Genomic DNA, 16,320 nt, shown 5'->3' on the forward strand with positions numbered 1-16,320 from the left:
AATCTCTGACAGGCATTCTCATTTTGGTTACAAATCAACAAACAAACCACAAAACACAAACACACCCACATTAATTAGACTTTCAGTCACATTCAAGTGAAAACATTGGAAAATTGTATGATGTGTATTGATAATTAGGCAACAAAGTGTCAGTGCTTAGAGTAGAGGCACACTGGTGTGTGTGTGTGTGTGTGTGTGTGTGTGTGCGTGCATGTGCACACATTTCTGATAGTTGCTATCATGTTCCATTGCTTTCCTACCTCTCATTCCATTACCTTAATGAAAACGTATGTGACAAAGTTGCTTCTTTACCAAACGGATGTGCAGAAATCACTAAAAACATATCAAATTAAAAAGAAAAAGAAAAAAATAATAATAATATTATCAACGGACAGTGAATAAGGCCACAGGCTGCCCAAAGAGGCAAACTGGTATCTGAACATTCAATACTTTATGAAAACTTCGATCACATGGTGATAGTAACCATGGCTACATCTTTAGCATCTAGTGGTCTACAGTAGTGCTTCTCAACTCCAGTCCTGGGGGGTCACTGTCTTGCACCTCTTTGTTTTAACTCTCCTGAGCTCAGGACTGACACACCTGATTCCACTGATCAGTTAATTATCAAGCCCTTGATTCTCTCAGTTAACTGTGATAATGAAGAGTTAACACATGGACATGCAGGACAGTGGGCCCTCAGGACTGGAGCTGAGAATCACTGCTCTACGGCAACGTAGAATGAACGCCCGTTACTTAGTTACCAGGCCTTAGTTACCAGGCCTTAGTTACCAAGTCTTTTTAGGAATGAAATGTGTGAGCGTGCGTCAGGTTGGAGTTGAAGGCACAGTTGAGGCTGGTGATTCTAGAGGAGATTTCTCTGAGGCAAACAGCAGAAACAGCGTGGCTCTTTAACAAACGCATCCAACGCGAGCGGAGCTGGTCAACCAAGAACATCAACACACGCGCGTCTGTTCCTTCACAAACACAAAGAAGGATCAGCTCCCTGTCTCTGTTTTTTTTAGTCGATACTAAACCAGGCTTTACGACAGCGCACTCTCTCTCTCCGCTACAGAAACATCCTGCCGAGATACAGGTCAAGTAAAAATTCAGTCAGGTTGTGGAGATAAGGCGGCTTTGGAGAACTGTCCGTGACACTGCTACAGACCTAGCTTTTCGCTACAATGCTACATCTCTCCTATGGGAGAGTGACTGGGACAGAGGAGAGAATGGCCTGGGCGGGGCCAGAAATGGCTCTGACCAATCGGTGAGCAGCTGTGTGGTCTGTGAAGCGTGCAGTGCGGCGTGCTGCCTCAAAGCCGTATCTGTGTCAAGCTTCGGAGTTTCTAACCTTCGTCTTCTTCGGTTAGGATGGTGGCCGAGGGATCGGTTACGATTATCGGCTCTGGTTTGTTCTTTTCTTAGCGATTAAATAAAAACAAAACAAAAAAACCCCAAACATTTTCTCACAAAACAAATCTCTGAACCACTGCAAACGCTTCGGCCAGACGCCAAGCTAACAAGTGATGTCATAATGGGCCGTCTTGTGTCAGAACACGACAGCGTTACATCAGCCCTGTCACACAGAGCTCCAGTGATTCACTGACAAAAATAAACAGTAAACAGAAAACAGAAAACAAAAACACACAACAAAAACACCAACCCTTAACTCCGAGGGGTTAGTTTGGGAAGTATACTTTTACACAGCTGACATTAAAAATAAAAAAAACTAACAAACAGATAAACAAACAAACAAAAATAAAAGAGTACAGAAAACATTATACACTGACCAACACAGAGTTACTTAGATGGTTAGATTTAAAACTTACAACGTCCTTGATTCAGTAATATAATTATGATCATACATACACCTGTCGTAATAAATAACAGTCTTAAGAACGACAGAACTCTACGAACGACCTATTAACTACTTCATAAAAATACATAAAAACAAAACAAAACAAAACAAACAACAAAATGTACAGCTTTGCGATTGGAGGCACACAGAGCTTATTCTCAGTTGCTGCTTTTCCACTGAGGGGTCATTTTCTACGACTGTTTGGGTCATCGCAGTTTCTACGGTTACCAAACACGACCCCGGCCCTTTGCTTTAAAGGTGAGGCACTGGTGACCCCACGCTCTCGTTCACACCGGCCGCGCGTCTTTTTCTTCTCTTTTCTTTTCTCTTCTCTTTGGTTAGGGAAATGTACGTTACCACTCAGTTCCATGCCTTGACTGTGGTTTTTGGGAGCTGGAGGGTGGGTGGGGCAGACAGTCATTGGCTCACGCTCTGTGCCACGACCTGGATGGGCACTCTGCTCTCTGCTCAGACCGAGCTGCGCAGTTTGGAGGGTGGATCTGGGGGGGGGGGGGGGGGGGGGGGGGGGGGGTTAGGAGGGGGGTGTTTGAGAGTCAGTCATCAGCCCCCGTTACCCTCCAGAGATAGGACGAGCGTTGAGGTCCTTCCAACGCCCTTCCTGACCTTTACAGGGCCGTCTCAAAGATGACGATGCTGCCGTCCGTGCCGGGCACCACGCCGTTGGCCAGGCTGGACTGGCTCCTGTTCATGTAGGCCTAAAACAGAGACAGGACGAGGGCTGTGTCAGTCAACACAATTCAGTCAATGAAAAAGCCTGTAAAGAAATAGGGTTCGACTGTTTCTAGAGAAAAACATGATTTTTTTTTTTTTTAATGAAGAGAGCGCAGGAGAGATAATGCTGTGATAAGCATTTCTTAAACGTTGGTTATTCCTGGCTTCTGGATGCTCTCTGTGATTACAAGGGGAATTCCCCAAAAACCCTGCAGCCTGAGAAGAGATGAACTTTTTGAAATGAGCTTTTCAAACGGAGAAAGAACAAAAAGAAAAGGAAGTCATGTTATCCAGACTTACAATGTAAAAAGACGCAACTCCATCATTTTAATCGTAACCTAAACCATCTCGTTTTTGGAAACACAAACGGACAAAAAAAAGAAAAAAAAAAAACAAAAGAAAAAGACAAAAATGAAGAACACCCCCCTCCACCCAAAAACACACACACACACACACACACACACAAAAACGTCAAAAGGAACAGGCAGCAAACAGTTGGTCGCACTATCAGATGTGCTCTCAACTGAACATCCATTGAGGCTGTACAAAAGGGGAGAAGCTCTGATATCAGAGTCCGCCGCTCGCCTGGGGAGGCCCAGCACTCGCCCAATGAGCTCATCGGCGGACCAGACTGAGGAGGAGGGGGCGGGGTGGGGGCGGGGGTGTGGGGTGGCGAACACGATCCGGAGTCAGCGCGCTACGAGAAAGGCTCCGACAATGCCTTCATCGGGCGACCGCTGCGGAGGAGGAAACCGATACCCGGCGTCAGGACAAAAGGCCGGCTCTTTGAAATCCTGCGTTTATTGTACGGATTCTTGGCACACATTTTCAGGGGGTGCAAACGAAGCAAGAGAATCGTGTTCGTTGTTTTTTCATCATCGTGGTTACCACACCGCCAATTTGATTTGACCGACACAGAGCTGAACGCGCAGCAATTGGAAATGTAAGTGACACCCGACAAAATAAACCACACGCTATCAGAACTCTCATCAGCACGGAATCGCTTCAAAAGCTGGAAAACCAACAGCAACAAAAAATACTTCTTATAAATGAGTGGTTGGTATTGTAAGACTCCCTTAAATTCTACTTCCAAAATTAAAAACTCACACACACACATTCACCAAAGGTAAACAAACTTTGGGAGTGTTGAAGAGGACAGAGAAGATGGACGACACAGAACACCCTCAGAGGTAATTTAACACTGAAGCATTCGCTGTGCGGCATTGCAGTCACATTTAAAAAAATGTTCGCGTTGATTTTCACCTGACGTTATCCACATATACAAACCCAATCATCGGTCAGAAACGCGGTGAAGTTAACGACTGCACTTTCCCTGAAATGTTTCTCTGTCCCTCAGCGTGTAAGAGAGACAGATAGAGAGGGAGAGAGAGAGAGTGAGCAAGCGTGTGTGTGTGTGCGCGTGTGCGTGTGTATGTGGTGAGTGCATGTGTGGTGTGTGTGTGTGTGTCTGCGAGTGCGCGTACGTGTTTGTGTGTGCGTGCGTGTGTAGGTGTGTGTGCTCGCATGCGTGTGTGTGGTGTGTGCATGTGTGGTGTGTGTGTGCGTGTGTGAGACAGGCTGTACTAACCTGCTTGGCCGACTGAAGGAGTGAAGATGCTTCTGCTTTGCCCGTCTGCTGAACCATCTTGTAGAAGATTCCTTCCTGGTTCTGCAGGAGAGTGTGAGGTTGGTCATACTCCTGGATCCGACCCGCATCTAGAACCTGTTGGCAGACGGGCCTCATTAAAATCCAAGCCTCTGCGCAGAACTCATATCAAAGCTCAGAGGATTATGACGATTATAAACAAGTTATGAACATCACACGACCAGATGATCTTTCCAACGATAGTGTCATTACATCAAACCCTTATGGCACTAAATATACAAGGCCCAAGTCAGTCGCTGTCCCAGGTAACAAGTTGTGTAGAAAGTCTCAACATTATGACTAAGCCTGAGAGAGACCCCCTGCGGCAGGAGAGGAACAGCAATGTGATGCATGCGACACATGGACACTGCTCACGATGGTCTTGCCCGTTTGCCACCGAAAAGCCACAGTGGACCCTCACCCGACTCAACCGACAGCCTAATTCTAAAGTTTGTGACGAGTTAAATCTGGTGGTGGGTTAAGACTGTGCGCCCCCCCCGCCCCCCGGACCTTCACACACTCTGGTGTCAGGAGACTGACGTGTGCAGTCCAGACATTGTGAGGGGTGATGAATTTGACAGGGCGTGAGTCTCGACGATGCGCTTCCACTCTGTAATTCATTGTTCCGTCCCTGCAATAAACGCATCAGTAATGGCAGGTGTGTTTGGTTTCTTAAAAGGTTCTGTCTAAGCACTGGTCAACAGACACTTTACCCCCCAATCATATCTCTTCCATTAGATAGTTACTGTGTTGTGGGAATGCTTTTAGATAAGATTGCATACAGTGTGTTTGCTCATGTTAGGTGTAGTCATGGGAAATTCAGTTTACAAGCGCAAAGATCGGTGCTTCAGATCACCTCATCTTAACCTGAGGTCCGTAGCATTCCTCACAACCAATAACGTCCCCTCTTTTCCTTGCGCACATATATATTCTTAAATACCATCTTCTGCGACAGTCTCGCACGAAGTGTCCCTGCAAAGAACATTCCCGCGTTTCCTGCAAAGCCCGACCACGGAATGTCCCCATTTGTCTGTCCGTCCCCACACTCCTGGAAGTTCTTCATTGGAATCTCCTGACATGATTGCCAGTCTTCCCATTTCAAGTCCCAATGTGTGTGTGTGTGTGTGTGTGTGTGTGTATCAGTCACACCTATGGGTGTGTCCCCACCATCTCAAAATCCACTTCTGTGTCTCACTCCTCACTTGTGAACTAGATGTAACATTTAAAGTTCCCACACTACTGTAAGTTCCCACTTTGTCCTCGTGTATGTTAAAGACCTCACAGCTACTGTGATTCATCCACGTGCAAGTAACCACACGGAACGTCCCCACACGTCTGTGATTCGTCTGTGTGGGGCTAGTGAGGCTGCTCACCAGTATGCGGTCACTGTCAATGATGGTGTTCAGTCTGTGTGCGATGGTGAGTACGGTGCACTCCTTAAATTTCTCCCTAATGGTCTTCTGGATGAGCTCGTCAGTCCTGTGAAAAGGAAATCAAGGACACAACTTCAACCTCGGTTCAACCTCGGTTTACGTGCACAGTTCAGGTAAAATAAGGCAACGACTTCTTGCAGGTGTTATATAGTATTATACGCAGTTTATTATAGTTGCTAATTTGCTTGTCTGTTTCTGGCATTTTGCATTCGAGAGACAGAATTACGTTTTAAACTTTTTTTCGTCTTCTGTTAATCTACACCCTAGCCAAACTAAAACTTTCAAAAACACAACATCTTTTCATTTGACGGCATCACTTAGGTTTGTAGCCAGCATTTGTAAATGAGACAATAATCTTCCTCTTCAGCAAATGAATTGTGGAGTAGCACATTAATAAGAGGTTACAGATTAGGGGTCAGACTCTCTGTTGCTTGCAGTGGTTAACTCACCGTGGGTCTACGTTGGCGGTGGCCTCATCGATGATGAGGATGCGGTTCTTCCTCAGGATGGCCCTGGCCAAGCAGACCAGCTGTCTCTGGCCCACGCTGAAGTTAGAACCCGACTCAGCCAGCACCGTCTCCAGTTTACCCGGCAACTCCTCCACCACCAACTTCAGCTGGACCTGGACACACACACACACACACACACACACACACTTATCATTCTGAGGGCTCCTGTGCCCATGGGGACATTACACACATATGAATGGGGTGTATGGTTCACCGACCCAAATATGTACATGGATAGAACCTGGGCACTGTTAGCATGTTTGTGTCTAAGTAAAGTGTTTGTTTTCCCATTTCATGCAGTGCTGTGATCGAGCAGTGGTGTCTCCCGACACAACTATCTGACCTTCCCGCCAACTCACTTTCAGAACCGTGAGAGTGAAAGAACACAGAGAACTGACAGAAGGGCCCTCCGCACGTGACCATGTGACATTTAAACAACTGGAGCTAAAACACCGACAGATGACGTTTAAGCCATCATCTGATTCCGCAATTACTCCATGGTGGACCAATCCCGACCCCGTGACCTCTCGTTCACAACTGTAATTTTGTTCACTAAGCTGAAGCTTTGCACTGATGCACCTGCTCACCTGTTGGATACTGCATTACCTAAGAACCTCAGTGGGCTTGTCATCCATAACCTTGGCCCCACCCTTTCCCCGTTTCTATATACAGACCTCGTTTCCTTAGTCCTCTGGATAGTTGGACGGGGGGAGTGTTGTATGTGTGTGTGTGTGTGTTTACCTCTTCTAGAGCGTTCCACAGGTCTTCGTCTAAATGCTGGTTGAAGGGGTCCAGGTTTTTCCTCATGGTGCCCGTGAAAAGCACCGGGTCTTGCGGAATGATGGACATCTTCTGCCTTAGGTCGTGCAGGCCGATCTCGGAGGTCAGCACGCCGTCGATGTAGATCTTGCCCTCTGGTTCTGCCAGGCGGAACAGGGCGGAGATGAGAGAGCTCTTGCCAGCGCCCGTCCTGCCAACAATGCCAACCTTCACAAAGAAGGAAAAAAAAAAAAAAGAAGAAAGATTTTATGTGTTACTGTTGGCACAGAGAAGTGGGATAGGTTAGACTTTTGGAAAGCTGCTTAAGGAGGCGTGGTTAAACCAATAACAAGCCCTCAGTCCAAAATCAGTAACCTAGCAACCAGGACATCACCATGAATATGACACATTTTTACTATAAGAAGACGTGAATTTGAATCCATTGCATTTTAATAAGCAAACCACTGAATCTGGATTTAGTAAATGTGAAGTGAACAAAGACAAGTGTGAATTTAGTCGTGCGAGTCCCACATTAGCACATTCATCTTCAAAGAACTGCACATGTCAAAGAAAACGAATGAATATCTTCCGCGTTTCATATCTTTGTATCACAATTCATATCTCTGACTATAAAACAAAAAATTATGACCGTGAACAGTGTTGATCAAAGCTTGCTAACACAAACGTGGGTCTGATCCTGTAATGGTGGACAGTCAGACTTGTGGTTTCTTGACTGGTATAAACTGGTCTCACCTTCTCCCTGGGTCTGAACATGGCCCTCATGTTCTTCAGAACCACCGGCCCGTCGGAGCTGTAAGAGAAGTTGACCTGGTCGAAGGCGATGAGGCCCTGGCTCGGCCAGTTTGGCGGAGGGCGTTTTTGCGTTTCCCATGGTGCCTCGCTCTCCAGCTCTGTGTATTCAACCACCCTTTCCACCGATGTCATCTACAACACGGCAAATAAGACCACAGCATCAGTCCCGACTGAGCCCAACCAAAACAACTATTCCACTTCCTCCCAAAGAAATCAGCGAACTTCACTAATATGCTGTAAAACCACTGAATTATGGGTAAATCTCTCTCTCTCTGTCAGCGATGAAGATCACGAGAAAAAGATCTCACCATGTTCTCGACCTCCGCGCTCTGCCGAACGCCCCACTGAAACATGCCCATCAGGGTAACAGCGTAGGACAGCGCCAGGCCCACGTCACCCGCCTCCAGGCCTAACAGAACCAGAACAGAACTCAGAACCATTCACATTACACGCCCAGGGTTCAGCGGGAACCAACCCCAGCACACACGCCTCTCGCCCACTGTAATTAGCTTTCTGCTAGCGAACATTAGCAAACGCCAAAGGAATATTAGCCAAGTCTGGGGACCCAGGGCGTGTCAGGGAAACTAGCTGCAACGACATGTGTAATAATCGCTGATAGGATTTGTTTTTAACTACACCGCTAATACAAGTTCAAACGATGTCATCATGGCTTTTATGGCTTCAGATTCAAAGCTAAGCTCTCTCTGAGCACAGGGTGTCTGCAGCACTACAGCAAAAATCTGAGAGACACAATCAGTGCCACGCCCATACCATAAAAGTATGCGTAACAGGGCGGAGTCTCATTCCTGTCTGTCCACTCTGTTACAGGATGGACAAACAACACTCTGGCCCGGTTACACATCCACACTAACGCTCCACCCTCACCGTGTTTTTTTTGACTCAACGCGGCGCAACCTTGTTCAGTAGGAGCACACACTCACTGTTTCTCAGGAGGAGGCACCCAAAAGCAGTGATGGTCACGAAGATGGAACAAATGCCGTCCAGACGCACAGCAAACCAACGTGACGTCGTCAGAAACAGGAACCAAGCCTCTGAACATACACAGATACTCATATTACGTACACGATGTTTTCAGCCAAGGTTTTAACCCTTACACCCCCTCCCCCCCCCCCCCCCCCCCCCCCCCCCCCCCCCCCCCCCCCCCCCCCCCCCCCCCCCCGAGGATTGTGCCCAATATCATTCATATGTATTTGCTAGGACATCACGTGTAAATGAATAAACCCTTGTTGGAAAACTTTTAAGTTGGTATAATTCTTCCATTTTAATGAAAGTATGTTTTCATATTGTACTATCACTTCAGTCTTACTCAATAGAGGTCTGAGGCTCAATATCCAACAAAGCTACTTTGTGACAATGTCTGTCACAAAGAATCTCCAGAAAATGTATAAACAGAATGGAATAAGAGAGAATGCATCAGACTACAAACAGCAATGAACACATTGACGGTCTTGTTTAGTAACGGCTGAGGAGATGGGGTCGGTTCCGAACCTGAGTGGAGGTCTTGATGGGCGTCAAAGGTCTGCTGGAACCTCTCCTCGGCTCTGAAGGCCCGGATGGTCCACAGGCCCTGTAGTGAGGAGGAGAGGTGGGAGAACACAGGACTCCGGGCTGCAGACGGAAAAAACAAACAAACAAACAAACAAAAGAAATGGATTTAAAACGAGTCACACTCACAACTGCTCTGTGAGATGAGCTGTCACGGCACAGCTATGAAGGGGAGCAGACCAGCAATTAGTTAGTTGTGGGCTTATATCCCAAACATGAGGGGTCACTATCATTGTGACCCAGAGCATGGCACTTTCGCTAGCTCCAGATGCTTATGACCTCTGACACAGGAAGCAATCCTTTAAGTCACTCTGGAAAAGAGTGTCGGCAAAATGACAAAAAACTGCAATGTCTCATAGCTGCGTCATGGGATTCAGGATTCAGGTAAGGGCTTCACTGTCAAAGCAGCAGGGTTATAATTCCCAGACCAGTCTCACAGATCGCTAATGCGACTCCAATTCGTTTGGTCTCCTGAACAGAGCACCAGGACACTCACTCGTAGACTCCAGTCGCTTGACGTCCCTGGAAGTCCGCAGGAAGTAACGTCGCAGGAAGAGGAACACGATGAGGAGGGGCAGCACCGGGATTAGGATCCACGGAATGACTGACGCTGCCACGGCGATGACCCCGACAATCTGCAGAAACACCTGAGAAAGAGAAAAGAAAAAGAAAAGGGAAAAAAAATTAAGCATATAGAGAAAGAGAGCGCCCTCAGTGGTGTATTATCTGTGCTTCACTGTCAACTGGTTACTGTAGTGATACGGACACAGAACGAGAGACGAGGAGGGTTCTGGGTAAAGGAGAGTAAGGGGGGGGTGGGGGTGTTGAGTAACAGCCCTGTCACTGAGACTAATATCTGCACCTCCCTGCAGATCTGAGGCAGAGTTTCTCTGGTGACATCTGTCCCTCAGAGTAACACACCCAACACACATCCCTGCCTGTGTCTCACCCCAGACCACTGGTCATTATTAGACGCTATCATCGTTCTTTCTTAATACTGACTGCTGGGTCGCTCTCTGGCCCCATCCATACAATCCATAGTAACATCACTACGCAAAATGCTAAATAAATAAGGGGCCACTCATTATTAGCTGGTGATATTATTTGTGATCTCTTACCCAATATGATATATGTTGATATATATTAAATGACAATCAATCTATGACAATCAAATCCAATGAACAGTTAGTTTAACTAACATCCAATGGTAGAGTATCCCATAATAATTAAAAAGGCTGGGAGTGGATTCTCTAAAGGTCTCACGATCAGGGATTTGTTCCACTGGCATCTGGACTGTGTGGAGGAAAAAGTCATTGTTAAATGCTCTAGTGGTCTGACTCGTCCCTTGCCGATAGCATGGAATTCCTGCTTTTGCTTTCCTCGACCCCACATTATGGTATAATGAGGCCCTTTTTTTTTTTGTATAGACAACCAATCACCTTCCCACTCACAATCACACTGGCATAGATTCTTGAATGAACGTTGATGCAGGTCGTTTCTGCATGTGCACACACACACACACACACACACACACACACACACACATCAACAATTAAACGGTGCTGTCTCTCTCTGTGTGGCGACCAAATGGTGGTGGCCTTTCGTTTTTGTCTGGGGCATAATGAGGAATGACTTGAGTTGTTCTTTTGACAAAATGGTTGATGAATGAGTAGAAAAAGAAGAAAAGGAAGAAGACGAAGAAGAAGAGGAAAAAGGAAAGGGTGCTTAAAGAAAGAGACAGTGCTGTGGAGGTGACGATGACCCCCCCGCCCGACCATGGGAGAGCGCTCCACAAGTTTTCAAAGAGTCTCCGCCCACAAGGGCAGCTAAATCACTTCAGCCTTTGTTTATGAACTCTCAAATTTGCCTTCACTTCCAAAAGCTATTGAGAGCGAGAGAGTGGGAAAGGTCTCTTAACAGGATAAGAGACTATAGTCACAACCGTGGAGGTTTTTTTTCTCTCTTTCTTTCTTTCTTTCTTTTTTTTTAATAGGGCCTGTGACAGAGAGGGAGAGAGGGAAGAAGCTCTTTGCTGTCAGCATGAAAAGGGTCTTTAATGAAAGACCTTTGTGTTTTTTATTTAGTCTGTCAAGTGTCAAACAATGGCACTTTGTCCCCATGAACAGACATTTGTCTGAAACACAGAGAAACCACATTGCCTATTGTCAAAGCAGAAATACCGCAGTGAACCGGTCAGCTGTGGTCACGTCGCTAGTCCCTCTCTCTCAGAGAATATGAATCACATTGCCTTTAATAGGTCAAAAGCATTGTAACAATATTAATAATCATAATACGCAGAATGGGAAGATGAATACCCAGTGGGTTCACAGTGATGAGTTGTTCTCTCTTTGAAAGATGTATATTACACACGTTTGACTCCGCCCGACAACAATGCACGAGCGTGTGAGAGCCGCGCCCGCACATGCACACACAAACACTCACACACACACACACACACTTACCTGAACAAAGTCCACAAATGTCCAAGGTAGCAGAGAGTCCAGCTGACCGATGTCTTTGGAAAATCGGTTGAGAACTCTTCCTGGAACACAGCAAGAGAAAGACAGCAAAGAAAAAAAAAAAAAAAAAAAAGGTCTCATTTAATTATGACTGTCAAAAACCTCTAACACTCTCCTCAGAAAGTATCAACGTGAACAAAACCATCAAGCATCCCACAACAGCACCATACTACATTCTCTGACTTTGCACATTCTTCTCCTGGTTTTTTCCCTTAGTCATCAGATACAGTCAAAAAGGTGAAAACTACATGGCAAACGACCTAACTGAGGGCACTGCCAGGAGGACATCAGTTTTCTCCCAGCTATCCAGTAATCTGCCTGTCAAACCATGCTCTGTTTACCAACTGAACTACTGCTAAAAGGCTGGAGAGTCAATGCTATGGAATATTTCACAGTTTGACAACCTGCACTAGTCAGTTTAGAGATTCGTTAAATGCAGAAGTCTGTTATTACTTAGATACATCATCAACGAGCTGTCACGTGTGTCGAATCACAACCAAACTGATAAAGGGAACTGATAAATCACATCTCCGGTTGCGCAAGCACGTTGTTTATACAAGTAGGCCTACTAACAGCCTTTAAAAATCCTGGATAAGGAGTCTTAATCAGTCACACTGAGCCACATAAAAATACCGAGTCATTATTAAAAATGAGGATCAAATTGCGTCAAATTCAAACCGTTCTACAACAACAGAGACATTATACACAACACCCATTCATAGGTCAAAACTAAACTATTCTTACTGTCTTACTGCAAGCCAAAGGCCACGGGTGATTATGAATCATAAGGCCAATAATGTCGGAAGAAACACCACGCTTTTCATGAAAAACGAGTCCATTAATTCCGATGAAGGCGTTTAATAAAAGGATTCGAAACACGCGTCCGCTTTCTACCGCCACAGGAAACTCAACTCAACCAAAAGTGTCAACAATTTCTCTTCTTTCAACAAAGACGACAGTTACACACACTAAACGGACAGCTTTGATAAGAATACTTGGAGGGGAAAAAAGCAGAGAGAGTGTGTGTGAGTGTTTACTCTCCTCTCTCAAAGCTTAATAATGGACACGGAGGGGGAAATGGCTCAAGTGCTTCATCAACGGCTGCCAATGGCAACGAAAACTTAACGTGACAGTTAACAACAGAATACAAGCAAGTGATCGCTTGGCCGGGGTTTTCGCACAACTCTGGTCCCGCCATAAAGCCATAAGCATTTTGACCGGGCCGATAACTGATATGCAAGTAATCGTGCCTTCTGTACAGCTGACACTGATAACAACAGCACAGTGTTGGGTCGGCAGGTTCCCTTTAACGATCATAAAACTACGAATTAGGCCATTAAGACGTGTAAAATCTCCGCCGCTTATGCTATCAACCGTCTAAGATAAGCCGTCCAACAACGACTACCAAGTCATTTCGACGAAAACGCAGTTTTCTGTGTTCTCACCTTTACTAGCAGAGTCGTGGGTCCAGTGCAGGTTCTGGAAACTTCTATCTCATATATTTCCCCTTACCGTCTAATTGACCGGGCTATTAGGCTCCACGTCGCCATTACAGAAGATAATGGCTAGCTCTGTCCCATAAACTAAAGGCATGGCCCACTATTATCTGAAATGCTTCAATAGCATCACAGCAAGACGATCACCAGGCGCAACTGATCACTAAGGGCGAGAGAGCAAAGTTCTGAAGGAAGTAACACAAATTCTAAGAATAAACCAGGTTCTAAGATTGCGACTCCAGGATAAACGACTGTTTCTTCTTTTGTAATGTTAAGCGTGTCACAGAGCGTTAAAAATCGCAGAGCTCAAACGAAGCGCACAGAGACGCACGTACACCCGTGAGGAAGAGCAGTCCAAATTCCTGTTAACTTAATGATTTCGGCTTGAGTAAAATGTGGAAAGATACGCTTTCTGATGACTATGGACAGACAGCATTGACAATGAGGCTATTGAAAATGTAAGCTTTCGTTCAGAACGCTCTCTCTATCCCTCACTCCCCCCTTATTCAAAAAGTTAAACAAGTGCAAAGTGCGGAAATCAGACAACTTTTGTCAACTGAGAATTGACCATAACATCCAACTGTTTATAAATCCCGTCTATTTCATTTCGGAAATCGAATGTAAATGTATAACACTACACACTGGCTAAAATGAAGTACACTGAACTGCTGTGACAGGGAGAGAAATCCTTTCCCTGCCCTGTGATCACACAGGCCTGAGAGTGTTCCAGAAGCTTATCTCTGATGCTGCCTTGTTCCAAACAGATAAGAGAGAGAGAGAGACAGAGAGACAGAGAGAGAGAGAACCCACGGAGTGTGTGAGCTACCTAACCGAGTGTTTGTTCTCTTCAATGACTTCTCTCTCTAACACACACTCACTCACTCACTCACTCACACACACACACACACACACACACACACACACACACACACCTGCCCGTGGCTCACTGAATGGACGCATCAGGCCCTTGTGAGTCCAGTGGAGAGGTTCCTGTGCAACAGAGTCACTGAGCGCTTTTGTGTGTTTATTTAACGCTCAAAAGCAAATACTCAAATCTTGAACAAACTCTATTCAGAGTAAATCACTCCCTGTTTACACTCCGTATTGCCTAGTGTCAGCGCCTGCCGGCCTGGCCACATGAAAGCGCCGCAGATGGCGTTCCCTCCGCCCGAGGTGTCGTAGTCTCGGGGTCGTTTTGATCTCTCTATTTCTTCTCGTTTTTTTTTATTTATTTAACCTTTTGTGTAACCACAATAGGGCCATCTACACCACTTTGATCTTTTTCTCAAGGCTGCTGCACTGAAGGGGGGGGGGGGGGGGGGTGTAAGAGAGATAAACGGTCTACGTTAACAAACCTTCCAGTGTTTCGGCCAAAAGCTCACCAGCCGCGTGGGCAGAGACACTGGAGACACCAGCAGCTGGCAGGGGCTAAAACAGCCACCCTAGGGCTTTGAACCAACGGTTCTCTGGTTCCTGGTGTTGAACCCTAACCGGCCCTTTCAAACCCACAACGTGACCGCATCGAGCTTTTTGGAATGACCAAAACAGCAAAAAAAAAAAACCCCAAACAAATATATACAAAAATAACAAATAACAAAACCACGTCTACGCTAGATTACTGAAAAGCAGGTTCTCCTACCAAGAGCAAGTATCTGGCAAAACGATCCTCCAGGTTTAGTGTGCCATGCAACAGAGTGTGATTAAACCCTACTGCCTCCTAGTGGTGACACTTGGTTACAAAACCATTCTACACAGTTCAAAACCTAGCACGCAGTTGTCATGGATGAATGTTATGGATAAGATCTCACTCATAATTTTGTTCAGGTAATGGCAAGTTTAATACCTCAGTAGCTGCAGATCTTTTCTTACAGACATTTCCCGGCAGACAGTAATTTGCATGTAGTTCCGCTATGCAGATAAATGAATCACTCATCACATTGTCAAGACATGTCGACGTGGATGAGAACAGTGCCACCCTGAGGGAGCCGTCAGACATGACGGGCCGGCGTTTTGTTCAGACACTCACCGATGGGGTTGACGTCGAAAAAGCGCACGTGCGTGCGGAGGATGGAGTTGAACATGCGGTCGTGGAGCGTCTGAGCGGCGCTCACCAGCGCGTTGAACATCAGCAGACTCCGCATGAAACCGAAGATTAGGGTGGCTCCCGTTAAACCTGATCACAGGAAAGAAAAAAAAGAGAATGAGAGAAACTGTGCATGTGCCCGTGTGGGTAGAGGTGAGTGTGTGTCTGTGTGTGTGTGTGTGTCTGTGTGTGAGTGTGGTTGTATGTGTGTGTGCGTGCCTGTGTGTCTATGTGTTCCTTATTTTGTTTTGTAGAAGTTATGTAATAATCCACGACACTACAGTTGGAGAGAGTGAGTCTGTTCGCTGTTTCAAAGAAGTCTTAGTTTGGAGTCTAAATCCATGTTCACAAAACTGTGCAAACTTCATTTTTTAATATCGTTGCACTTGGTGTCTTTCTTTCCATAGTGAAGGCCGACTGGTTCCTCCTTGTCACCTAGTAACCAAATTTTTATACTGGATCAGCCTTGAATTTGAAGAAATTTACTGACTGACTGATTGGTTGATTAATTGCGGGCAGCAGTTCTTATAATGGAACACACTGTGCTCTGTCCAATGCTGAAGGTTACACTGACTTGAAATGTTTTTGATTTCGCCATTTGTTTGTTTGTTTGTTTGTTTGTTAGTGTGTGTGTGTGTGTGTATGTGTTATGTGCATGAGCGTACCTGCGTAAATGCCCAGGTAGAAGTTGCGGTCGAGTTGCTGCGTGTTGTTGGGGCCTGTGATGACTCCAGTGGTGTGGCCAAGCGTGATGTTAGCGTTGTCCAGACTCTCCTGTTCTGAGGCCCTGTTCAGGAGACACGGCCCATTAAAACACCACAAAGGCCCCTCAGCAAAGAGCAAAAGCAAACAGACAGCCAACTCCACTGCCCAGAAAGGCTCTACTTCCCCCAGCGCTCTATTCAAGTGG

The 16,320-nt window shown here is 45.9% G+C and overlaps 1 protein-coding gene across 1 annotated transcript in view; it reads right to left on the reverse strand.

The window, feature by feature from the left end:
- Positions 1 to 2,481: 2,481 nt before the first annotated feature.
- abcc4 (ATP binding cassette subfamily C member 4 (PEL blood group)) overlaps positions 2,482 to 16,320 on the reverse strand; it is a 41,419-nt gene continuing 27,580 nt past the window's right edge. Inside the window, exons 18-30 of the mRNA XM_030781823.1 lie at positions 16,076 to 16,197; positions 15,354 to 15,500; positions 11,775 to 11,854; positions 9,809 to 9,959; positions 9,256 to 9,375; positions 8,688 to 8,798; positions 8,055 to 8,155; positions 7,687 to 7,878; positions 6,916 to 7,161; positions 6,115 to 6,287; positions 5,606 to 5,711; positions 4,176 to 4,310; positions 2,482 to 2,571 (exon numbers count right to left, since the gene is read on the reverse strand). Of these exons, the coding sequence (XP_030637683.1) occupies positions 2,482 to 2,571; positions 4,176 to 4,310; positions 5,606 to 5,711; positions 6,115 to 6,287; positions 6,916 to 7,161; positions 7,687 to 7,878; positions 8,055 to 8,155; positions 8,688 to 8,798; positions 9,256 to 9,375; positions 9,809 to 9,959; positions 11,775 to 11,854; positions 15,354 to 15,500; positions 16,076 to 16,197 (1,774 nt within the window). The remainder of the gene's footprint in view (positions 2,572 to 4,175; positions 4,311 to 5,605; positions 5,712 to 6,114; positions 6,288 to 6,915; positions 7,162 to 7,686; positions 7,879 to 8,054; positions 8,156 to 8,687; positions 8,799 to 9,255; positions 9,376 to 9,808; positions 9,960 to 11,774; positions 11,855 to 15,353; positions 15,501 to 16,075; positions 16,198 to 16,320) is intronic.

Source organism: Chanos chanos, chromosome 8 (assembly GCF_902362185.1).
Source record: "Chanos chanos chromosome 8, fChaCha1.1, whole genome shotgun sequence".
Lineage (NCBI taxonomy): Eukaryota > Metazoa > Chordata > Actinopteri > Gonorynchiformes > Chanidae > Chanos > Chanos chanos.